Source organism: Bufo bufo, chromosome 6 (assembly GCF_905171765.1).
Source record: "Bufo bufo chromosome 6, aBufBuf1.1, whole genome shotgun sequence".
Taxonomy (NCBI): domain Eukaryota; kingdom Metazoa; phylum Chordata; class Amphibia; order Anura; family Bufonidae; genus Bufo; species Bufo bufo.
The window spans coordinates 88,799,551-88,826,090 of record NC_053394.1 but is presented as its reverse complement, the minus strand read 5'-3'; the positions used below and the strand labels follow the sequence as shown (position 1 = coordinate 88,826,090).

General features: G+C 41.1%; 1 protein-coding gene across 1 annotated transcript in view; it reads left to right on the top strand.

Moving 5' to 3' along the window:
- PCDH15 (protocadherin related 15) overlaps positions 1 to 26,540 on the top strand; it is a 1,608,479-nt gene that overhangs the window by 230,386 nt on the left and 1,351,553 nt on the right. Inside the window, exons 3-4 of the mRNA XM_040438316.1 lie at positions 5,269 to 5,429; positions 7,794 to 7,949. Coding sequence (XP_040294250.1) covers positions 5,269 to 5,429; positions 7,794 to 7,949 — 317 coding nt within the window. The remainder of the gene's footprint in view (positions 1 to 5,268; positions 5,430 to 7,793; positions 7,950 to 26,540) is intronic.

Below are 26,540 nucleotides of genomic sequence, written 5' to 3'. Positions count from 1 at the left end.
AAAGTATAGGGAGGAATCATTTCACAGCATCTTAGTACAGGGAGAGACATCAAAAGGCTCTAGGGACAGTGCCAGAAAAGTGATTTACAAGTTCAGGGAAAGAATAGGGAGGAATCATTTCATAGCATCTTAGTGCAGGGAGAGACGTCTGAAGTCGCTTGGGACAGTGCTAGAAAAAAAAAGCGTAGAAAAAGAAAAATATATACGCATTTCACTTTTGCAGTTATATGTGGTGAAAGGGATCAGTGTCCTATTCCAGTGCAAAAAGCTAAAAATATATGCACTTCACTGTTGCATTTATTGGTGAAACAGTTCAGTGTCCTATTTCAGTACAAAAAAGTAAAAATATATACGCATTTCCCTTCTGCAGTTATATGTGGTGAAAGCGTTCAGTGTCCTATTTCAGTACAAAAAGGAAAAAAATATACGCACTTCACTGTTGCATTTACTTGTGAAAAAGCTTAGTGGCCTGTTTCAGTACAGAAAGAAAAACATATATGCACTTCACTGGTGCATTTATTTCTGCTAAAAGCGTTTACTGGCCTATTTCAGTACAAAAATAAAAATATATTCTCAGTTCACTTCTGCAGTTATATGTGTTGAAAGCATTTACTGCCCTATTTCAGTACAGAAAGAAAAACATATACACCCTTCACTGGTGCACTTATTTGTGGCAAAAGTGTTTAGTGGCCTATTTCATTATATAAAGAAAAGAATATACACACTTCACTGGTGCACTTATTTGTGGCAAAAGCATTTAGTGGCCTATTTCATTATAGAAAGAAAAAAATATACGCACTTCACTGGAGCACTTATTTGTGGCAAAAGCGTTTAGTTGCCTTTTTCAGTACAAAAATAAAAATATATATGCATTTCACTTCTGCAGTTATTATTATTTCAGTACAAAAAAATATATATATTCAGCGTTTACTGTTGCAGTTATATGTGGTAAAATCTTTATTGAAGTATTTTGGTCTAAAAAAAAAATTTATTTAGCGGTCAGCGATGCGGTTATATGCAGTAAAATCTCCATGATGTCTCTATGATAAATCTGCAGCGTGGGGGGCCCCGTGTGGCTTCTACACACTTTTAAAATAATCCTTTAGCGGGGCGAATAGATGCCAGATGACCGGGGCGCTCCATGACCTTCTCAGGAGCTGCTGTCTGGAGCAGTAGTTCATTTCTTAGACATCCGTAGAGTGTGGGGGGAATCCCTCTCCATCTCTGTGCTCCGTTCTTTATTGACATATTTTGGTCAAAGTTATATGTGGTAAAAACTTTTGGAAAGTATTTTGGTCGAAAAACTAATTTTATTCAGCGTTCAGCGCTGCAGTTATATGCGGTAAAATCTTTATTGACGTATTTCGGTCGAAAAACATATATTCAGCGGTCAGGGCTGCGGTTATATGCAGTAAAATATTTAGTGATGTATCTTGATGAACTTTCCGACTCTTCTGGCCTGAAAGCTATCACTCTATTTGTCTTCTCATTGTTTGTAGCTACTAGAGGCTTGTCAATCTTGACGGGATTCATTTTTTGGAATGCTTTCTCCATCGTAACCACGTCGTTGAATAAACAGAAGATTTTCGGATTCTCTCCTGTTTTAGGCAACGCTTAGTTTTTACTATTACATTTATTAAATATTGAATATTAAATTGAACCAAAACTTGATTAAAATTATAAGAAAGTAAATTTAAATTCGCCAATATATTATCCCAATCTTTGATGGAAATTCACGGACAACCAATTTGCCAAGCCTTTTGTGTCGGTGAACGTGTATTATTAAATCGTGTTTTAAGCAACACTATATAAGGTTGAGAAATTTTAACCTTCTATTCTGTTCCATATTCCCTATAAATGAATTGACGAAGCGGCCACTCCTCATGCTGCCACTACCTCCAGACTCTGCCATTGTGCCACTATGTGGCCTCCTGATGCTGCCGCAACCTCCAGACCCTGTCATTCGGCCACTCTGTCGTCTCCTCATGCTTTTCCCACCCTCCCCACTTCATGACTGTGCCACTATTTTGCCTTTTGGCCTGGCTGACATCATCATTTGTTTGACCCTTCTTCTGATCTGTCAGAAGGAAGGAAAAATGAGACGCACAATGGATCCTGTCTGTGTAGCAGCTTATAAGGCCTGTATGGTCCCATCAGAATTGTCTTATGATTTGGTAGCCAAAAGCAGGAGTGTGTACAAAACACAGAAGACATGCAAATATTCCATTCACGTGTCATCTCTGTTTTAGATCCACTCCTGTTTTTTTTGGCATTAGCAATACTGATGGATTATTGAGCAAATGCTGACCGAGTGAACGCGTATGCTCCACAGATAGGATCCGTTTTTTGTGGGTTATTGTTCTGACGGATCAGAGGAAGGGCAAATTAATCAGTGATGTCAACACAAACTTACTGCTGACACCCTCTCCACTCTGTCTGGGGGGATCTACTTGTATACGCGTTTAATAGAACAGGTTCTGATAACATCTATGTGGAATCAGCTGACGATGGTGTAAAAGGAGTGCGCTTCTTCTTGGCACTAACATCGACCTGTAAGGCTGAGTTTATACTTGAGTTATTTTGTCAGTTTTGGCCCCGTGACTGCCCTAATAAGTTAAGTGTGCAGTGATTCTAAGAGTGACGCCTTTCGTCTGCATGTCATATTTTTTAACGTAATTTGCCGCAAATACATTCAGATCAAAACAAATTTTTCTCGAAAAAGTTTGCGAACCGCCGAATCTAATTTTTTAAAAATTTGCTCATCTCTAGCAGCTACATATCCAATCAAGCCTATATAATTAAAGGGGTTATCATACAACCTATCCAGAGCCCTCAGTCAGTCCCATAGAAGCGAAAGAAGCAGTTGACTTAGTTGACCTAGTGGCCAGACACCTCAAAATCAAATATTTATTACCAGTCTTGTGGATAGATTTTAATTAATTTTAGTGGGATAACCCTTTTATGTAATTGGCTGAATGTAAATTTGCTCCTAGCTAAAGTTAACATAGTTTGTCAGCTCCAAAATCATTTACTAACTAAGCATACCACTATGTAGGTTAGGTGCCCCCCACCATAAATATTCCCCTGCTTCATCACTCCTGGCTCTGAAATCAGTGAGGCAGTAGAGGCCAGGAACTGTCAACTAAACAAGAAGGGGGAGGTGCTTGGCAACATTCACGGTGGAGCGATGGTGCATCAAATGCCCTGCCCAAGTTACACCAAAAAATGGTTTTGTATGCAAATTAAAAGAAAGAAATCTCATGATTGCCAGACATTTTTACGATAATTTTGATTTATGTTATGTGACATCTATCCTACATGGCTACATGGCATTTAGTTAGAAAGGTATTTGGAGTTGAAAGACTGCCTATAAATAAACTGAATGTGAACAAGGCTCCAGAACCAGATGGATTACATCCCTTAAATGACTTGTTTTTTAACTATAATATGTAACTTTGTAAATAGTGAGCTATAGGGATAGGTTCCTTTCTCCCTCTGCGCCAGTCCTTGTGTGCGGTACCTTGTTTTGTATTATATTATATTATGTGCAGCATTTATTAATATCTAACAGTATAGTAAATAAAAATATTTATCATTAAAAATACAAACCGGATTGCAAAAAAGTTGGGACACTATACAAATCGTGAATAAAAACTGAATGCAATGATGTGGAGGTGCCAACTTCTAATATTTTATTCAGAATAGAACATAAATCACGGAACAAAAGTTTAAACTGAAAAAATGTACCATTTTAAGGGAAAAATATGTTGAATCAGAATTTCATGGTGTCAACAAATCTCAAAAAAGTTGGGACGAGGCCATTTTCACCACTGTGTGGCATCTCCCCTTCTTCTTACAACACTCAACAGACGTCTGGGGACCGAGGAGGCCAGTTTCTCAAGTTTAGAAATAGGAATGCTCTCCCATTCTTGTCTAATACAGGCCTCTAACTGTTCAATCGTCTTGGGCCTTCTTTGTTGCACCTTCCTCTTTATGATGCGCCAAATGTTCTCTATAGGTGAAAGATCTGGACTGCAGACTGGCCATTTCAGTACCCGGATCCTTCTCTTACGCAGCCATGATGTTGTGATTGATGCAGAATGTGGTCTGGCATTATCTTGTTGAAAAATGCAGGGTCTTCCCTGAAAGAGATGACGTCTGATGTTGTTCTAGAACCTGAATATATTTTTCTGCATTGATAGTGCCTTTCCAGACATGCAAGCTGCCCATGCCACACTCACTCATGCAACCCCATGCCATCAGAGATGCAGGCTTCTGAACTGAGCGTTGATAACAACTTGGGTTGTCCTTGTCCTCTTTGGTCAGGATGACATGGCGTCCCAGATTTCCAAAAAGAACTTTGAATCGTGACTCGTCTGACCACAGAACAGTCTTCCATTTTGCCACACTCCATTTGAAAATTATCCCTGGCCCAGTGAAAACGCCTGAGCTTGTGGATCTTTCTTAGAAATGGCTTCTTCTTTGCACTGTAGAGTTTCAGCTGGCAACGGCGGATGGCATGGTGGATTGTGTTCACTGACAATGGTTTCTGGAAGTATTCCTGAGCCCATTCTGTGATTTCCTTTACAGTAGCATTCCTGTTTGTGGTGCAGTGTCGTTTAAGGGCCCAGAGGTCACGGGCATTCAGTATGGTTTTACGGCCTTGACCCTTACGCACAGAGATTGTTCCAGATTCTCTGAATCTTCGGATGATGTTATGCACAGTTGATGATGATAGATGCAAAGTCTTTGCAATTTTTCGCTGGGTAACACCTTTCTGATATTGCTCCACTATCTTTCTGCGCAACATTGTGGGAATTGGTGATCCTCTACCCATCTTGGCTTCTGAGAGACACTGCCACTCTGAGAAGCTCTTTTTATACCCAATCATGTTGCCAATTGACCTAATTACCTAATTAATTGACCTAAATTGGTCTTCCAGCTCTTCGTTAAGCTCAAATTTACTTTTTCCAGCCTCTTATTGCTACTTGTCCCAACTTTTTGGGGATTTGTTGACACCGTGAAATTTTGAATCAACGTATTTTTCCTTTAAAATTATACATTTACTCGGATTAAACGTTTGATCTGTCATCTACGTTCTATTACAAATAAAATATTGGCATTTGCCATCTCCACATCATTGCATTCAGTTTTTATTCACAATTTGTTTAGTGTCCCAACTTTTTTGGAATCCGGTTTGTATAAAAATGCATTGTATCACTGTGTATGTGCTTTATTACATGGCTTTTGTTTCTAATTTTTCTGCAGGAACAATTATTGTGGACAATATGCAAATCAAAGGGACAGCTGTAGGCCTTTTCCCCACTATTCAACTCACCTTGATAGAAAATGTGGATTACTGGGTGATATTAGATCCCATTAAACAGACACTATATCTCAACAGCACTGGGAGAGTCTTGGACAGAGATGTAAGTCTATCACATGATTGTTGTAAGCATTTTAATCAAGTTCAGAATTTTAGTGTATATGACTGATTTCCGTTATGGTTTGGGAACGAAGCAAAGGAGATGCCCATATTTTAACACAGTTTCATAGTTAAAATATAGATATCATCTACATAAAGCGTAATATAATATTTCTAAATAATGCAGTTTGGGAGGGGAGTGATCGTTTCCGTTTAAGACTGGCATACAAAATGCTGGTCTTAATAAATATCTGTGAAAGTGAAAATGCCTAGTGAAAGTGAAGAATATTTCACGTTTGGAGTTTAATGATTCCATATATTCAAATCAAAATGATTACAAACAGTCATTATGTGAGCCAGCACCACCAATAAATAGGTCTTAGGCCTCTTTCACACGACCGTATGGCTTTTTCAGTGTTTTGCGGTCCATTTTAAACTGATCCGTTGTTCCGTTTTTTGTTTCCGTTGTGTTTCCGTTTCCGTTCTGTTTTTACGTTCCGTTTTTCCGTATGGCATATACAGTATACAATAATTTCATAGAAAAAATTGGGCTGGGCATAACATTTTCAATAGATGGTTCCGCAAAAAACGGAACGGATACGGAAGACATACGGTCGTGTGAAAGAGGCCTTACAGTGTGATCTAACAATATATTTGTCTTCCTCCATCAAATCTTCTTCAGCCAGACATGACTTTGTTCTCAGTAGACACAGTGCTGTCTCCTGCCTCTGTCAATGATCTAAGACGGCATCTCATACTGAATCACAATGGAATGAAATCTGCTATAATAATAAATACTCTATATAGTCATCAATTCAGTGCACAGATAAAAGTGTAACAATCTTCTACATCACTACACTGACTCCTCAACAAGTATAAATTAGCTAACCTTACATAACCCTGTTGAACCTGATGAGATGTGAGAGTAAGCTATAGATATATCTCATGTCTCTTCTACAGAACTAAACTGACACTGAAAATTTTTCATATACAGTTTATACAACCAACAGATTGAGAGTCAAATGTCATATGTCTGTGAATTTCCTGCATATTTAATCTAAAGTATTCTTATCAAAGATAAAATTATAGAGGTAGATAATAAAAAAAAATATTACATTGTGATTTATAATGCCTCTAGAAAAGAGCTTTACATTTAAGTGATAAGCTGCAAATAAAAAAAATAAAAAAATAGCTAAAAATGAAGTTTGTTTGGCGAAGAAAGTAATTTTCTGTACAGGTTCCTGCACAGATCATGAGAATTATGGATCAAAATCTGAACTGGCAGCCATGGTGAAAGAGCTGCCTGTTTGAACACAAGGGTAAAATTTTGAGGTTGGGTTTGATGCCTTTGTTTTTTGTTTTTTTTTCACTACAGGTCATGTTAAGTGAAAGGAGAACAATATCGACTGTTTTGTTAAGTGTATAGGTCTAGATGTAAGATAAAGAAGCAATCCCTTGTTCTATTAGGAAAAAAATAAAACTTTAAAGATATGAATATCTTTTTATTTAAGAAAGTTTGGCAGCATCCTTTTCAGTTGAACATAACATTTTTATATTAGTCCTACACTAGAAAAAAAAAATTGGTTTATGACATGAAGCTTTTGATTTGAAGTGCCGGCCCTTAGCATGGCATGTGTATTCCCAAATCTGTCACTAATTTTCTTTGTAGAAATCCCTCAGACAGATTTACGATAAGTCTATGTGACAACACTTAAACTGTTTAATTCACAATCATGTGATGCAAGGAGCTTTCATACATACTGCAGTTTCCTACCAAAGAAAACAGCTTTAAATAGTCACTTAGGGGGTCATTTATTAAACAGAAATATGCCTATATTTTTGTAGAAGTCTATCGAGTCCATCTCAATTGCGTCCACAGCAGTGAGGAGAGAGAATACACTATGTGTGTACTTCTTTTCTTTCATTCTAGGGATCGGCGGGGGTCTCAGTGCTCAGACCCAAACTGATTTAAAATTTTAATGGGATTTTAAAATTATTCTATATTCAACATACAACAGTCTGACTATTCGATAATTTTCTATCCAAATTAACGGTTATGTTATAAGTAAGGAATTCATCTTTGTGTCATAACCTTATTGTAACATCAGATAAATTAAATATTATTTTTTTTTATATAGAAGAATTCTTTTTTTACAGATTCCATACAAATCTTGGCATATTTCTTCTAGCAGAGAATTTCTCAGACAAACTAACCAAATTGTTTTCAATAAAGTTGGACCTAAGTCCCCATTTTTAACTAATAATTTGTCTGAACTTTTATCTAGCAAATATATAGAAATGAACCATAATATATTAAATGTTTTTATGTAATTCACTTAATAATACTATTCATTATTTACCTTTACAGCCACCAATGTCCATCAGGACCTTTGGTGTCAAAATTCAATGTACAAATTTAAAGGTTGGCAGCATCATTACCCATGAAGTGCGAGTAGTTGTGAGGGACAGGAATGATAATTCACCACAATTTATGCAAAGCCGCTACTTCACATCAGTCAATGAGGTAAGATTTAAATGTTTTTCTTACTGAATGTGTCCAGTACATCTTCTGTTTAGTGTTAAGTGAACCCAAATTGCAAAGTTAGGCTCCGTACCGAACTTTGCGAGTTCGGGTACCCAGACCCGAACCCGAAATTTGCAGAAAAAGTTTGAGTTCGGTGTTCGGGAATTTAATAAAGCTTGTTGAAAGGCTGCAGGACAGCCAATCAACAAGCTTTTAAGCTGTGGGCACTTAGAAGCCATCACAGCCATGCCTACTAATGGCATGGCTGTGATTGGCGGGTGCATCATGTGACCCAGCCTCTATATAAGCTGGATCATGTGTATCACCGCCCATCAGCTCTGAGTAGTGCAGGAAGCAGGCAGCTGAAGTGAGGGAGATTGTTAGAAATCTCATCTGGCAATTTATTCTGTGGGTGACCTATAGTGAATTTTTTGTGGGGGCAATACACCAGCTTTGCACCCCTGACACAGAAATATAATAATTAATCTGGCTGTTAATTCCATGGGTGACCTATAGCGATCTTTTGTGGGTACAATGCACCAGCTTTGCACCCCTGACACTGAAATTTTATAATTAATCTGTCTTTTAGTTCGGTGGGTGACATATACCCATACTTTGTGTGAGGTACACCTGCACTACATATGTGACAGGGAAATAAACATTGTTAATCCATCTGTTAGTTCGGTGGGTAACATATACCCATATTTTGTGTGAGGTACACCTACACTGCGTACGTGACAGGGAAATAAATATAGTTAATCCGTCTGTTAGTTCAGTGGGTGACATATACCTATTTTTTGTGTGAGGTACACCTGCACTGCATACGTGACAGGGAAATAAATATAGTTATTCCGTCTGTTAGTTCGGTGGGTGACATATAACAATTGTTTGTGTGAGGTACACCTGCACTGCATACCTGACAGGGAAATTAATATAGTTTATCTGTCTGTTAGTTCGGTAGGTGACCTCAAAGATTGAGGAGAGCATTAACCACCTCAGCCCCCAGTGCTTAAACACCCTGAAAGACCAGGCCACTTTTTACACTTCTGACCTACACTACTTTCACCGTTTATTGCTCGGTCATGCAACTTACCACCCAAATGAATTTTACCTCCTTTTCTTCTCACTAATAGAGCTTTCATTTGGTGGTATTTCATTGCTGCTGACATTTTTACTTTTTTTGTTATTAATCGAAATTTAACGATTTTTTTGCAAAAAAATGACTTTTTTCACTTTCAGTTGTAAAATTTTGCAAAAAAAAACGACATCCATATAGAAATTTTGCTCTAAATTTATAGTTCTACATGTCTTTGATAAAAAAAAAATGTTTGGGTAAAAAAAAAAATGGTTTGGGTAAAAGTTATAGCGTTTACAAACTATGGTACAAAAATGTGAATTTCCGCTTTTTGAAGCAGCTCTGACTTTCTGAGCACCTGTCATGTTTCCTGAGGTTCTACAATGCCCAGACAGTACAAACACCCCACAAATGACCCCATTTCTGAAAGTACACACCCTAAGGTATTCGCTGATGGGCATAGTGAGTTCATAGAACTTTTTATTTTTTGTCACAAGTTAGCGGAAAATGATGATTTTTTTTTTTGATTTTTTTTTCCTTACAAAGTCTCATATTCCACTAACTTGTGACAAAAAATAAAAACTTCTATGAACTCACTATGCCCATCAGCGAATACCTTGGGGTCTCTTCTTTCCAAAATGGGGTCACTTGTGGGGTAGTTATACTGCCCTGGCATTCTAGGGGCCCAAATGTGTGGTAAGGAGTTTGAAATCAAATTCTGTAAAAAATGACCTGTGAAATCCGAAAGGTGCTCTTTGGAATATGGGCCCCTTTGCCCACCTAGGCTGCAAAAAAGTGTCACACATCTGGTATCTCCGTACTCAGGAGAAGGTGGGGAATGTGTTTTGGGGTGTCATTTTATATATACCCATGCTGGGTGAGAGAAATATCTTGGCAAAAGACAACTTTTCCCATTTTTTTATACAAAGTTGTCATTTGACCAAGATATTTATCTCACCCAGCATGGGTATATGTAAAAAGACACCCCAAAACACATTCCTCAACTTCTCCTGAGTACGGGGATACCAGATGTGTGACACTTTTTTGCAGCCTAGGTGGGCAAAGGGGCCCATATTCCAAAGAGCACCTTTCGGATTTCACTCCTCATTTTTTCCTGAATTTGATTTCAAACTCCTTACCACACATTTGGGCCCCTAGAATACCAGGGCAGTATAACTACCCCACAAGTGACCACATTTTGGAAAGAAGACACCCCAAGGTATTCCGTGAGGGGCATGGCGAGTTCCTAGAATTTTTTATTTTTTGTCACAAGTTAGTGGAAAATGATGATTTTTTTTTTTTTTTTTTTTTTTCATACAAAGTCTCATATTCCACAAACTTGTGACAAAAAATAAAAACTTCCATGAACTCACTATGCCCATCAGCGAATACCTTGGGGTCTCTTCTTTCCAAAATGGGGTCACTTGTGGGGTAGTTATACTGCCCTGGCATTCTAGGGGCCCAAATGTGTGGTAAGTAGGTAAATGACCTGTGAAATCCGAAAGGTGCTCTTTGGAATGTGGGCCCCTTTGCCCACCTAGGCTGCAAAAAAGTGTCACACATCTGGTATCTCTGTATTCAGGAGAAGTTGAGGAATGTGTTTTGGGGTGTCTTTTTACATATACCCATGCTGGGTGAGATAAATATCTTGGTCAAATGCCAACTTTGTATAAAAAAATGGGAAAAGTTGTCTTTTGCCAAGATATTTCTCTCACCCAGCATGGGTATATGTAAAATGACACCCCAAAACACATTCCCCAACTTCTCCCGATTACGGAGATACCAGATGTGTGACACTTTTTTGCAGCCGAGGTGGGCAAAGGGGCCCATATTCAAAAGAGCACCTTTCGGATTTCACAGGTCATTTTTTACAGAATTTGATTTCAAACTCCTTACCACACATTTGGGCCCCTAGAATGCCAGGGCAGTATAACTACCCCACAAGTGACCCCATTTTGGAAAGAAGAGACCCCAAGGTATTCGCTGATGGGCAAAGTGAGTTCATGGAAGTTTTTATTTTTTGTCACAAGTTAGTGGAATATGAGACTTTGTATGAAAAAAAAAAAAAAAAAAAAATAAGCATTTTCCACTAACTTGTGACAAAAAATAAAAAATTCTAGGAACTCGCCATGCCCCTCACGGAATACCTTGGGGTGTCTTCTTTCCAAAATGGGGTCACTTGTGGGGTAGTTATACTGCCCTGGCATTTTCCAGGGGCCCTAATGTGTGGTAAGTAGGTAAATGACCTGTGAAATCCTAAAGGTGCTCTTTGGAATATGGGCCCCTTTGCCCACCTAGGCTGCAAAAAAGTGTCACACATGTGGTATCGCCGTATTCAGGAGAAGTTGGGGAATGTGTTTTGGGGTGTCATTTTACATATACCCATGCTGGGTGAGAGAAATATCTTGGCAAAAGACAACTTTTCCCATTTTTTTATACAAAGTTGGCATTTGACCAAGATATTTCTCTCACCCAGCATGGGTATATGTAAAATGACACCCCAAAACACATTCCCCAACTTCTCCTGAGTACGGCGATACCAGATGTGTGACACTTTTTTGCAGCCTAGATGCGCAAAGGTGCCCAAATTCCTTTTAGGAGGGCATTTTTAGACATTTGGATACCAGACTTCTTCTCACGCTTTGGGGCCCCTAGAATGCCAGGGCAGTATAAATACCCCACATGTGACCCCATTTTGGAAAGAAGACACCCCAAGGTATTCAATGAGGGGCATGGCGAGTTCATAGAAATTTTTTTTTTTTGCCACAAGTTAGCGGAAATTGATATTTTTAATTTTTTTCTCACAAAGTCTCCCGTTCCGCTAACTTGGGACAAAAATTTCAATCTTTCATGGACTCAATATGCCCCTCACGGAATACCTGGGGGTGTCTTCTTTCCGAAATGGGGTCACATGTGGGGTATTTATACTGCCCTGGCATTCTAGGGGCCCTAAAGCGTGAGAAGAAGTCTGGAATATAAATGTCTAAAAAATTTTACGCATTTGGATTCCGTGAGGGGTATGGTGAGTTCATGTGAGATTTTATTTTTTGACACAAGTTAGTGGAATATGAGACTTTGTAAGAAAAAAAAAAAAAATTCTGCTAACTTGGGCCAAAAAAATATCTGAATGGAGCCTTACAGAGGGGTGATAAATGACAGGGGGGTGATCAATGACAGGGGGGTGATCAATGACAGGGGGGTGATCAATGACAGGGGGGTGATCAATGACAGGGGGGTGATCAGGGAGTCTATATGGGGTGATAACCACAGTCATTGATCACGCCCGTGTAAGGCTTCATTCAGACGTCCGGATGCGTTTTGCGGATCCGATCCATCTATCAGTGCATCCGTAAAAATCATGCGGACATCTGAATGGAGCTTTACAGTGGGGTAATCAATGACAGGGGGGTGATCAATGACAGGGGGGTGATCAGGGAGTCTATATGGGGTGATCACCACAGTCATTGATCATGCCCCTGTAAGGCTTCATTCAGACGTCCGGATGCGTTTTGCGGATCCGATCCATCTATCAGTGCATCCGTAAAAATCATGCGGACATCTGAATGGAGCTTTACAGGGGGGTAATCAATGACAGGGGGGTGATCAATGACAGGGGGGTGATCAGGGAGTCTATATGGGGTGATCACCACAGTCATTGATCATGCCCCTGTAAGGCTTCATTCAGACGTCCGGATGCGTTTTGCGGATCGGATCCATCTATCAGTGCATCCGTAAAAATCATGCGGACATCTGAATGGAGCTTTACAGGGGGGTAATCAATGACAGGGGGGTGATCACCACAGTCATTGATCATGCCCCTGTAAGGCTTCATTCAGACGACCGGATGCGTTTTGCGGATCCGATCCATGTATCAGTGCATCCGTAAAAATCATGCGGACATCTGAATGGAGCTTTACAGGGGGGTGATCAGGGAGTCTATATGGGGTGATCACCACAGTCATTGATCATGCCCCTGTAAGGCTTCATTCAGACGTCCGGATGCGTTTTGCGGATCTGATCCATCTATCAGTGCATCCGTAAAAATCATGCGGACATCTGAATGGAGCTTTACAGGGGGGTAATCAATGACAGGGGGGTAATCAATGACAGGGGGGTGATCAGGGAGTCTATATGGGGTGATCACCACAGTCATTGATCATGCCCCTGTAAGGCTTCATTCAGACGTCCGGATGCGTTTTGCGGATCTGATCCATCTATCAGTGCATCCGTAAAAATCATGCGGACATCTGAATGGAGCTTTACAGGGGGGTAATCAATGACAGGGGGGTGATCACCACAGTCATTGATCATGCCCCTGTAAGGCTTCATTCAGACGACCGGATGCGTTTTGCGGATCCGATCCATGTATCAGTGCATCCGTAAAAATCATGCGGACATCTGAATGGAGCTTTACAGGGGGTAATCAATGACAGGGGGGTAATCAATGACAGGGGGGTGATCAGGGAGTCTATATGGGGTGATCACCACAGTCATTGATCATGCCCCTGTAAGGCTTCATTCAGACGTCCGGATGCGTTTTGCGGATCCGATCCATCTATCAGTGGATCCGTAAAAATCATGCGGACGTCTGAATGGAGCTTTACAGGGGGTTGATCAATGACAGGGGGGTAATCAATGACAGGGGGGTGATCAGGGAGTCTATATGGGGTGATCAGGGGTGATTAGGGGTGATCAGGGGCTAATAAGGGGTTAATAAGTGATGGGGGGGGGGGTGTAGTGTAGTGTAGTGGTGCTTGGTGCTACTTTACTGAGCTACCTGTGTCCTCTGGTGGTCGATCCAAACAAAGGGGACCACCAGAGGACCAGGTAGCAGGTATATTAGACGCTGTTATCAAAACAGCGTCTAATATACCTGTTAGGGGTTAAAAAAAACACATCTCCAGCCTGCCAGCGAACGATCGCCGCTGGCAGGCTGGAGATCAACTCTCTTACCTTCCGTTCCTGTGAGCGCGCGCGCCTGTGTGCGCACGTTCACAGGAAATCTCGCGTCTCGCGAGATGACGCGTATATGCGTGACTGTGCGCAGCGCTGCCACCTCCGGAACGCGATCCTGCGTTAGGCGGTCCGGAGGTGGTTAAATAAGGGAAGAGGAGGAGGCAGAGGGGTCATTTCCACGGTTATCAGGCAAGTCATTCACAAGTGGCTCGGAGAGTGGGTTCCTGCACCAACAGATGCCAGGTACACAACTGTCCAGCCAGGACACAGGATGAGGAGGAGGAGGAGGAGGAACCATGTTCACAGCAGGATGGCACCCAAAGCAGCTCATGGGCATCATTGGAATGTGGCTGGGAGGAAACAGACGATACACCTCCCACAGAGGACAGCTTGTCATTGCCTCTGGCAAGCCTGGCACACATGAGCGACTACATGCTGCAGTGCCTGCGCAATGACCGCCGAGTTGCCCACATTGTAATCAGTGCTGATCACTGAATGGCCACCCTGCTGGATCCCCGCTACAAGGACAACATGCTGTCCTTAATTCTGTCACTGCAGCGTGATCGGAATATGCGCAAGTACAAGCGCACGCTGGTAGACGCGCTGCTGATGGCATTCCCACCTGACAGCGGGGGCTCAGTGGAAGCACAAGGCGAAGGCAGAGGAGGAAGAAGAAGTCACCAATTTAGCTGGGGCACCGCCAGCACCTCAGAAGGGAGGGTTAGCATGGCCGAAATGTGAAAAAGCTTTGTTATCACGCCACAACAAGCAGCACCACCAGCTGATATGGATTGTCTTAGCAGGAGGCAGCATTTAAGCAACATGGTGGAACAGTACGTGTGCACACGCCTACACATACTGACTGATGGGTCTGCCCCATTCAACTTCTGGGTCTCCATATTGGGCACATGGCCTGAGCTTGCCATTTATGCCTTAGAGGTGCTGGCCTGCCTACAGCCAGTGTATTATCCGAACGTGTGTTTAGAACGGGAGGGGGGTGATCACAGACAAGCGCAGCTGCCTGTCCACAGCCAACGTAGAAAAGCTTATGTTCACGTTGTCCGTACCTTGTGCTGAATAGACAAGTATACCGGCAGCACCCAGCCATTGTTAGACTCCAGCGCACTTTCTCTTTGCATTCTCTTTTCTATTTACCAATGTTTTGTTGGGGTCTTCTTAAATTTATTTTAAAAAAAAACAGTGTTGGCTACCTCCTCCACCACCGCTTTCACCTACACCGCCACGTCCACTGCCTCCTGAACCTCCTACTCCACTTTGACCTCCGCCTACTAGTTCAAGATTATTAATTTTTTTATATATTCTATGTTATTTTAAGTAAGTTCCCTATCTACATTTGTTTGCAGACCAATTGTCCTGCTCTTACCCCCATTTTGTTTCCTTTTGCAGCCCTCTAGCCCTTACTATGACTATTTTACAGCCATTTTAGAGCACCAAAGTTTGGGTCCCCATTGACTTCAATTGGGTACTGGTTTGAGTTCGGGTCAAGTTTGGGTCTCGAACTCGAACTTTGACCCGAAGTTAGGCCGAACCTGGCAATCTCGAACATCCACGGGTCCACTCATCCCTACTTCTATTTGCTAAACAAAAAGCCAACTTATAGACCAGTTTATCCAAAGTGGTAGGCTTGACTACTCAAATGTCTTCTACAATAGTTGGTGATATGTAGTTTCAATACTTTGGTTCAGTCTAATTTGGTTCTAAAGAGAAATGTCTATTACCTATGGTTGAAGGCTTTTGGTAATAAACATGGTTTCTTAATTATTCAAGATTTTCTGATGTTTTTTATCTAATTTGAGTTGAAGGCCATGAAGTCCAAGTTTGTCATTTTAACCCTTTAAGGCCCAGAGTTTTTTTTGTTTTTGCGTTTACATTTTGCGCTCCCTGCCTCCCCAGAGCCATAACTTTTTAATTTGTCTGTTCACGTAGCCATAAGAGGGCTTGTTTTTTGCGGGACAAGTTGTACTTTCCAACGCCACCAAATTTGGTGAAATTGCCCAAAAAAAATCAATTTTAACACAGTTTTACAGATTTTTTATTTACAACGTTCGATGTGTGATAAAATTGACCAGTTACTTTAATTATACAGGTCAGTACGAATCCGGCAATACCTTATATGTATAGTTTTTTAAAAAGTGGGAAAAAAATCAGTTTTATTTTTTTGTCACTATATTTTGACCCTTATAACTTTTTTTAAATTATGCATACAGAGCTGTATGGGGGCTCATTTTTTGCGGGACAATCTGAACTTTTCATTCTGGGGTGTGTATGACTTTTTGATCACACTTTTTTGTATAAAATGAAGCGACCAAAAACGGCGAATCGCCCATTTGGACGCTTTTTTCTGTTTTGCTGTTTGCAATATGGGGAATATATTATTATACTATGGGTGTTTCTGCATATTGCGACACCAATGATGTGTATTTAAAAAAAAAATTGGGTTCTTTTATTTTGTCTTGTCATTAGACTATGAAACCAATAGATGGTGCTGTTCATGACTCATGAACAGTGCCATCTATTGGTTTTATAGTCTTATGACAAGACTATTAATCCAATAAATGGTGCTGTTCATGAGTAGTGATGAGTGGCAGGGGCAGTATTCGAATTCGCAATATTTTACTAATATTTTATAGAATATTCGTCAGATATTCGTGAATTCGAGATTATATTCTTGATTGCGAAAATCAGCAATGTATTATTTGCGTAATGCAAGCGAAATACCGGCGTGGGGTAGGCAACTTTTCTATTGGTTGCTAGGGATGTTGCTAAGCTGTGACAAAGCCTTTTCATTGGCCCACAAGCTAGAAGAAGGGAGGGATGATCACGTGATATATACTGTGTTAAATAAAGAAAAAACAAAAAACAAATATTCATCATTACGAATATACACTCACCTAAAGAATTATTAGGAACACCATACTAATACGGTGTTGGACCCCCTTTTGCCTTCAGAACTGCCTTACTTCTACGTGGCATTGATTCCACAAGGTGCTGATAGCATTCTTTAGAAATGTTGGCCCATATTGATAGGATAGCATCTTGCAGTTGATGGAGATTTGAGGGATGCACATCCAGGGCACGAAGCTCCCGTTCCACCACATCCCAAAGATGCTCTATTGGGTTGAGATCTGGTGACTGTGGGGGCCATTTTAGTACAGTGAACTCATTGTCATGTTCAAGAAACCAATTTGAAATGATTCGAGCTTTGTGACATGGTGCATTATCCTGCTGGAAATAGCCATCAGAGGATGGATACATGTTCTCATTCTGTTTACGCCAAATTCGGACTCTACCATTTGAATGTCTCAACAGAAATCGAGACTCATCAGACCAGGCAACATTTTTCCAGTCTTCAACAGTCCAATTTTGGTGAGCTCGTGCAAATTGTAGCCTCTTTTTCCTATTTGTAGTGGAGATGAGTGGTATCCGGTGGGGTCTTCTGCTGTTGTAGCCCATCCGCCTCAAGGTTGTGCGTGTTGTGGCTTCACAAATGCTTTGCTGCAGACCTCGGTTGTAACGAGTGGTTATTTCAGTCAACGTTGCTCTTCTATCAGCTTGAATCAGTCGGCCCATTCTCCTCTGACCTCTAGCATCCACAAGGCATTTTTGCCCACAGGACGGCCGCATACTGGATGTTTTTCCCTTTTTACACCATTCTTTGTAAACCCTAGAAATGGTTGTGCGTGAAAATCCCAGTAACTGAGCAGATTGTGAAATACTCAGACCGGCCCGTCTGGCACCAACAACCATGCCACGCTCAAAATTGCTTAAATCACCTTTCTTTCCCATTCTGACATTCAGTTTGGAGTTCAGGAGATTGTCTTGACCATGAGCACCCCCCTAAATGCATTGAAGCAACTGCCATGTGATTGGTTGACTAGATAATTGCATTAATGAGAAATAGAACAGGTGTTCCTAATAATTATTTAGGTGAGTGTATAGCACTATATTCTAAATATTTGCGAATTCTCGAAATGCCGATATTCTCAAAAAAAAAACAGTATTCGCGCTCAACACTATTCACATGAGTAGTGTAGATTGCAAATTTTCCATGCAAATTGTTTTTCAGCTGAAAAACAAGGTAGATTCGGCTCGTTTACATGTCTTTTCCATATGCCCATGTTTATGCAAATGAGATTATATGACAAAACTGTATAGAAAGGTTATTGAACATTATGTTAGGACAATCAGAAAACTTGTTGTCAGCCTAATTATATTGATCTAGGTGCGTAGGTCCACCCAAGTCATCCAACAGATGTGAAGCAACATTGAGGCTTTCTGGCTCTCAGTCAGATGAGAGCTGGTTTTTAATGTCTCATATTGCACAAGACTGCCATTGTAAGGTATGCTGACTGTTATCTGTCTCATGGATAGATTGTTGGCTTGCACATACCTGGCTTTTGGCATACACCCTTTGTGTGGTTGTCTATTGTATGTCATAGGTAATAAGACTCCAAGACGCATCCAGTCATTCTCTTAATGCTGTTTCCAAAACATTTTGATGGGATTTCTATCAATTTCTAACCTTTTTTTGTAAACCAGACACCCTCTCTTCTTCAGAGCAGGGGGTGCCTGGTAGTGATGGCCTTGTGGTTCGCCCGGCGGTCGTTTCGCGGCGAACTTTGCGTGTTCGTGATTCACCGAACATATGGAGATATTCGCGCCCGCCATATTCTTTTACATTGTGATGAACTTTGACCCATGACACATCCATCAGGTGGTACAGGACAGTCAATTGAGACATTTGAGCACATGGACATACCCCCTACCTTATAAATAAACCTGATCTGGCCGCCATTTTACATTCAGTTTTTTTGCCAGTGTAGGGAGAGGTTGCTGTGTGGAGCAGGGACAGGCTGTTAGGGACACCAAACGCTAGCTAATAGGGCCACAAAAGTCTTTTTAAGGACTGGTATAGGTGTGCTATCGATAGGTTTGATACACAGAGGGGTGCAATATACTTATAATATAGTATCTAAAAATAGAAAAAAGTACCGCGGCACTCACCATCAATCTTTTTTTTTTTTTCAATTAATGATTTTTATTTTCATAAAGAACACACATGTAGAAAAAACATGTAACATGTAACATTACAGGTACATATATCTCATGCACAAAATAGTTTTAAGAGAACTCGGTGAAGTAGAGACGTTGTCATCAGTACACTACCACAGTAGTACTAGTAGGCCATATATTGAAAAAACAGCACAATGCGTATAAGTCAGTCGACATAGTAATCGAGAGGAGGGGGGGGAAGGAGGGGGAAGGGAAAAAAGGAGGGGGAGGGAGGGAAGGTAAGGAGAATAGACAGGGGGACAAGGGGAGGTAATTCCATGGTATGATATGTCATATACTTAATTGAAAAACATTATGAGAAATGCCTGAATTCTTTCCACGGATTCCAGATTTTTAGAAAAACAGATCTTGTTCTCAGTTCCCAATGGGAGATTTCCTCCATTCTATATATTTGGTCTATCTTAGTGTACCAACTCTCATGGCTGGGAGTATCTTGAGTAAGCCATAGTTTCGGGAGAAGTAGTCTAGCTGCGCTTAACATAAGTAAGAAGAGAGAGGCTTTATATTTAGGGATTTTCTGGACTCCCAGGGAGAGAAGGGTTAGTTCCGGGGTACAGGAAATATTAGTCTGGCATATTTTGTTGATGGTCCTCAGTATCTCCTCCCACCACCCCCTGATTACACCACAAGACCACCATATGTGAAAATAAGAACCTTTCTCTGATTGACATCTCCAACAGAGATCTGAAGAGTCTCTGCTGTATAGGCAGGTTTTGTCTGGGGTTTTATACCAGCGGGATAAAATCTTATAGCTATTTTCTTGCACTCGGGTGCATCTAGAAATTTTATGTGGGGAAATCAGTATGGAGGAAATCTCAGCTTCTGATAGGGAGCGTTGTAGATCTCTCTTCCATAGGCCTACCATAGCTGGCTTGGGGTCAGAAACAGATATTGTGGAGATAGTCTTGGGGGGGTATAGCTTAGTATTTAAGAGTTTTTCAAACCAAGAGAGTTCAGTATGGGTTGGAGTGCTTTTGAGTAAAGAGAGAGTTTCTGCTTTCAGAAAGCTCAGTGTGATGGGGTTGCTGAGCTTAATTTTTAGAAGGTCACATAACTTTTGGTCAGGTAGCAAGGTCCCCTCTGAGTCTACCAGTGTCTCTATAGGGGAGTCAGAGGTGTGCAGGGAGGGGGGAAAGCTATCTCTAAGTTCTTTCGGAGCAAGGGAGATTATGTCCTTAATAAGTAGTAAGGGGGAGGGGAGGGATATGGAGCCTTTATTAGCTACAAACCAGTTCCAAGTTTTTAAAGTATTCCTAATCACAGTATTAGGAATAAAGCGTAGACCAGGGAGAGGTTTTCCTGATAATAAAAGGGCCCTTAACCGCTTCACGTCCGCCCATAGGATATAAACGTCCTATGGGTGGACGTCTATCTCCTAATGCACGTTTTAAAACGTCTTTTCAAAAACAGCAGCTGCACGCTAATCGTGCAGCTGCTGATCGGGTTGCCCGTTGTCAGTGAGAGCAGGGCAACCCTAACACAAGGCAGGGACAGTTCCCAGTTGTCCCTGCCTTCACGATCGCTGCAGACACAGCGCTCACCGAGCGCTGTGTCTGCAGAGAAGGAAGCGCTGTGCGCTTCCTGTTCCGGCCCGGCGGTCATGTGACCGCCGTGACCGGAGTGTGCAGGGGCTGTGTGAGGTCTCTCAGAGACCTCGATCAGCCCTGCTCTGAGGCTGTACAGCGCAGGATTGCTGCTGTACAGCCTCTATAGGGGTGTATTTGTCCTGTAACTGGGGCTACTATGTCAGCCCCAGTTACAGGAGAAATCAACAGTGAAAAAAAAATGAAAAAGTGAAGCAAATGTCCCCCAGAGGTCTTGTATGACCTTATGGGGGACGAAAAGTGTAAAATAAAATAAAAATAAAATAAAGGGTTGAAAAAATAAAATAAAAAAAGTTTCACATGTAAAAAAAAAAAAAATCCCAAGTAAGGAATAAAAAAAAAAATTTAAAATAGAAAAAATTAAATAAAATAGACATATTTAGTACTGCCGCGTCCGTAAAAACCAGCTCTATAAAAATATCACATGACCTAACCCCTCGGGTGAACACCGTAAAAAAAAAAAAAACTGTGTCAAAACAAGCAATTTTTGTCACCTTGCATCACAAAAGGTGCAACACCAAGTGATCAAAAACGCGTATGTCCCACAAAATAGTACCAATAAAACCGTCACCTCATCCCGCAAAAAATGAGCCCCTACATAAGAAAATCTCTCAAAAAAATAAAAAAACTATAGCTCTTAGAACATGGAGACACTAAAACATCATTTTTTTGGTTTCAAAAATGCTATTATTGTGTTAAAGTGAAACAAATAAAATAAAATAGACATATTTAGTATTGCCGCATCCGTAAAAACCAGCTCTATAAAAATATCACATGACCTAACCCATCGGGTGAACACCGTAAAAAACAAAAAAAAAAAACTGTGTCAAAACAAGCAATTTTTGTCACCTTGCATCACAAAAGGTGCAACACCAAGTGATCAAAAATGCGTATGTCCCACAAAATGGTACCAATAAAACCATCACCTCATCCCGCAAAAAATGAGCCCCTACATAAGAAAATCTCTCAAAAAATAAAAAAACTATAGCTCTCATAACATGGACACATTAAAACATAATTTTTTGGTTTCAAAAATGCTATTATTGTGTAAAACTTTAATAAATGAGAAAAAGTATACATATTAGGTATCGCCACGTCCGTAACAATCTGCTCTATAAAAATGTCACTTGACTGAACCCCTCAGGTGAACGCTGTAAAAATAAATAAATAGAAACTGTGCTAAAACAACCAATTTTTTGGTCACCTTGCCCCATAAAGTGTTATAATGAATGATCAAAAAATCATATGTACCCAAAAATAGTACTAATAAAACTGGCACCTTATTCCCTAGTTTCCAAAATAGGGTCACTTCTTGGGAGTTTCTACCGTAAGGGTGCATCAGGGGGCTTCAAATGGGACATGGCATCTAAAAACCATGTGGAGTTCCTTTTCTTCTGCGCCCTGCCGTGTGCCCATACAGCAGTTTATGACCACATGTGGGGTGTTTCTGTAAACTGCAGAATCTGGGTAATAAATATTGAGTTTTGTTTGGCTGTTAACCATCGATGTGTTAAAGAAAAAAATTGATTAATATGGAAAATCTGCCAAAAAAGTGAAATTTAAAAATTTGATCTCCATTTTCCTTTAATTCTTGTGGAACACCTAAAGGGTTAACAAAGTTTGTAAAATCGGTTTTGAATACATTGAGGGGTGTAGTTTCTACAATGGGGTCATTTATGGGGGTATCCACTATGTAGGCCCCACAAAGTGACTTCATACCTGAACTGGTCCTTAAAAAGTGGGTTTTGGCAATTTTCTTAAAAATTTGAAGAATTGCTTCTAAACTTCTAAGCCTTCTAACGTCCTAAAAAAATAAAATGACATTTCCAAAATTATGCCAACATAAAGTAGACATATGGGGAATGTTAAGTAATAAATATTTTATGAGGTATCACTTTCTGTTTTAAAAGCAGAGAAATTGAAATTTAGAAAATTGCAAATTTTTCAAATTTTTGGGTAAATTTGGGATTTTTTCATAAATAAAGGTGAAATATTTTGACTCAAATTTATGACTATCATGAAGTACAATGTGTCACGAGAAAACAATCTCTGAATGACTTGGATAAATAAAGGCGTTCCAAAGTTATTACCACATAAAGTGAGATATGTCAGCTTTGCAAAATTTGGCCTGGTCAGGAAGGGGGCAAAGGGCCCAGATGGGAAGTGGTTAAAGGAGTGGTTAGGAATGAATTTTCCAGTGTAACCCATGTTTTGGAGGGGGTGATCTAATCCAATCTATAATCCTAGACAGGAGAATAGATCTCATGTATATTTCAGGGTCAGGTAACCCTATCCCTCCAGCTTTTTTTGGTTTGGAAAGGGCAGAGAAGGAGATACGAGGAGCCTTGCCTTGCCAAATAAATTTATGTATATGTTTGTTCAAGAGAGTAAAGAATGACCTAGGCAATTCTATAGGGAGAGTCTGCATTAGATATGTAAGCCTTGGCATAATGAGGGACATAAGAAGGTTTTTTCTCCCAAACCAGGATAGAAAGGGGAAGTCAAGTGAGTCTAGTTGGGCAGTAATGGATGATAATAAGGGTTTAAAGTTTAAGGCATAAAGGTTGGTTAAAAAGGGGGTAAGTTTAACACCTAAGTATGTTAATTGCTGGGTATCCCAGTTAAAGGGGGTGGAAGCTTTGAGGGAGGAGAGAGTCGCGCGGGGCAAACCCATGTGTATCACCTGGGACTTAGTGGTGTTAACTTTAAAGTTGGATATGGACCCAAATCTGCTCAGAAGCGAGAGAATTATGGGCATGGATTTCAAGGGGTTAGTTGTAATAATCAAGAGGTCGTCTGCAAAGGCAGCCAACTTAAACTCCAGTCCCCCTACATGAAGGCCTCGGATGTCTCTCTCCTGCCTCAAAGCCTGCAGAAGTGTTTCCATAATAAGGACAAAGATAAGAGGGGAAAGAGGGCATCCCTGTCTAGTCCCGTTACTAATTGGGAAGTTAGATGAAAGGATTCCGTTGACCGACACGGACGCCGAGGAGTGGGTATACATCGAGAAGACTGAGTTGATAAAAGAGTCTGGTAATTGAAATTTTTGCAGAGTGAGACGGATATATGACCAGTCCACCCTGTCAAAAGCCTTCTCGGCGTCCGTGCCGATCAAGATTAAGGGTGAGGATCTGTAAGAGGCGTAGAAAAGGGAGTTCAGGACTTTGTCAGTATTATCCTTTCCCTCTCGGCCTTTAACAAAACCCACCTGGTCCGGATGGATCAGTAAGGGAAGGAAGCTGTTCAAACGAAGGGCGAGCATTTTGGCTAAAAGCTTTAAATCCACATTAAGTAGAGAAATGGGACGATAATTGGAACAGGAGGAGGGGTCCTTCCCGTCCTTAGGGATTATAGTGATGGTGAGAGAGAGGAATTGTAGATTGGGAGAAGGAAGGGGGTCAGAATGCTCTGAAAAGCGGAATAATATGGAATCGGGAGGCCATCCGGACCTGGGCATTTCCCACTTGGGGTAGATTTTATGGCTGACTCTAATTCCTGGGTCGAGAAAGGCCTGGTGAGAGACTCTTTCAGGGAGGGGGTCAGGGTTGGGAGAGTGAGGGATTCCAGAAAGTGGTTGATACGGGGTATTTTCTCCTCAGGGGAGTATTTTAGCTCTTGGGAGGGGAGATTATATAGTGACTCATAGAAGAGTTTAAATTGGTCCGCGATTTCCTCAGATTTAAACAAGGACGAGCCCTGGGGGGTTTTAATGCATTGGACAAATCGGGACTCTCTCCTCTGTTTAATCCTCCTCATCATGTATTTAGAAGCTTTGTCGCCATGAGCGTAAAACTTCTGCTGGGAAGATAAGAAGTATTTAGCAGAGCGTTCATTCAGGAGGTTCTTAAGTTCAGTCCTTAGAGAAAGGACAGGTGCAAGGCAAGATGAGAATGTTTGTGTTTCTTCTCAATAGTGTGGATCTGTGACAGAAGGAGATTCAGTTTTTTCTCTGCTTCTTTTTTGAGGAATGAGCAGAGGCTTATGAGTTTGCCCCTGATATAGGGCTTGTGGGCATCCCATAGCGTTTGGGGGGATATATCTGGGGTGTTATTAATAGAGAAGTACTCCTCAAGGTGGGAGGCTATCTGGTTTTTGTGAGAGGTATTGTTTAGTAGCGATTCATTAAATCGCCAGATTGGGGTTCTAGGAGGGGAGGATAAAAGATGCAGTTCACATGAGATTGTGGCGTGATCAGATAATGTAATGTCACCAATCTTGGCTAGCTTGCATAATTGTAGTTTTTCTTTAGGTAGGAAAATATAATCAATCCTGGTGTAAGTGTCATTTGCTGCAGAGTAAAAGGAGAAGTCTAATTCGTCTGGGTGTAAACACCTCCAAACGTCTACCAGGCCCAAATTAAATATTTTGACTTGGAGGGATCTGAGGCTTCTATGAGAGATTGAGGACTTTTTTGAAGAGGAATCCAGAAGTGGATTTAGGGTAAGGTTAAGATCCCCTCCCAAGATTAGGGAGCCTTCTACATGATCCTCTAGTAGGTTAAGGAGGGAGAGAAGCCACTCTACTTGACCTGAGTTTGGGGTGTAGACATTCACTAGAGTGACGGTTTGTTGGCCAATTGTGCCCTTCAGGATAAGGTATCTTCCTTCTGGGTCTCAAATTTGTGAAAGGAGGGTGAAAGGGAAGTTTTTGCGGAATCCTATGCTCACACCCTTCGAGGCAGCACCACTAGCCCCACAATGGAACCAAGTGGGATATTTGGCATAGGAGAGATAGGGATAGTGGCCGTGTTTGAAATGGGTCTCTTGGAGGAAAATAATAGAGCCATTAGCTTTTTTCAATAGTGAGAATATTCTACATCTCTTAGAGGGGGATCTCAGTCCCTTGACATTGTAGGAAATCAGGTGGACGTCCGACATCATCATATATAAGGTGTGGTAAGGGAGAGATTAAAGGACGCCAACCTGATTCCCCCAACAAGGGTGCTGCCTGTCAAGGCGAGGGGCAAAGGACCAGCAAATAAAACAAAAAAGACCTGTTTGATGAGGGAATGAGACCATGAGTATGTAGCAGTAATCTGATATCTTGCGTCTACAAGGCAGCACCGGGCTATCCTGTGGTTAGAGAAGGAGTACCTGTCACAAGAAAAAAAATTGAGAACAAATAACAAAAAACACAACACAAGCTTGAGATCAAGCTCAAACCTGAGATTACTGTTAGAGCATAATAGAACAAAATACAATAACTTTAACAATGATATTGACGTCGGGGGGGGGGGGGGGGGGCAATTAGACTAAACGTCATGTAATTATGTAGATAATACCCTTAAAGGGCCAATACTACTGGATAGCTAGATAATAGAGGGAAAGCAGGTAATCATTTATCTGGCAGAGAGAGTCTCTTAGGGGTAGAGGCAGGATAATTTTTCTTGGTCTTTTGCGATCTTGGGGTGCGCAGGGTCTCCCAGGAAGATATCGCAGGTAGTGATGTTAAAGGTGGAAGGCTCTGGACGATCTCCCAATTTTCTATGTCCAGAGGAGGAATTTTCAAATGGGTATAAGCCTTTTCTAAGTCCCCATAGGAGGAGATGTTGACCCGTCGTCCTTTATATGCAAAAGACAGACCAAACGGGAAGGTCCATCTGTATATGGTGTTATGTTGACGGAGCCATTCCGTTAGTGGCTTCAAGGATCGACGCTTCTTCAAGGTGGACTGTGATAGGTCTTGAAAGACTGTTATATGGTTGTTTTCCCATCTTAGAGGATCAGCTTGCCCGGCTCCGGATAAGATGGCTTCCTTGACAGGAAAGTGCAAAAATTTGCATATAACGTCCTAGGGAGGCTCTGAGGCTTGTGGCTTGGGACGCAGGGCTCTGTGGGCTCTCTCTATGATTACTTCATGGAC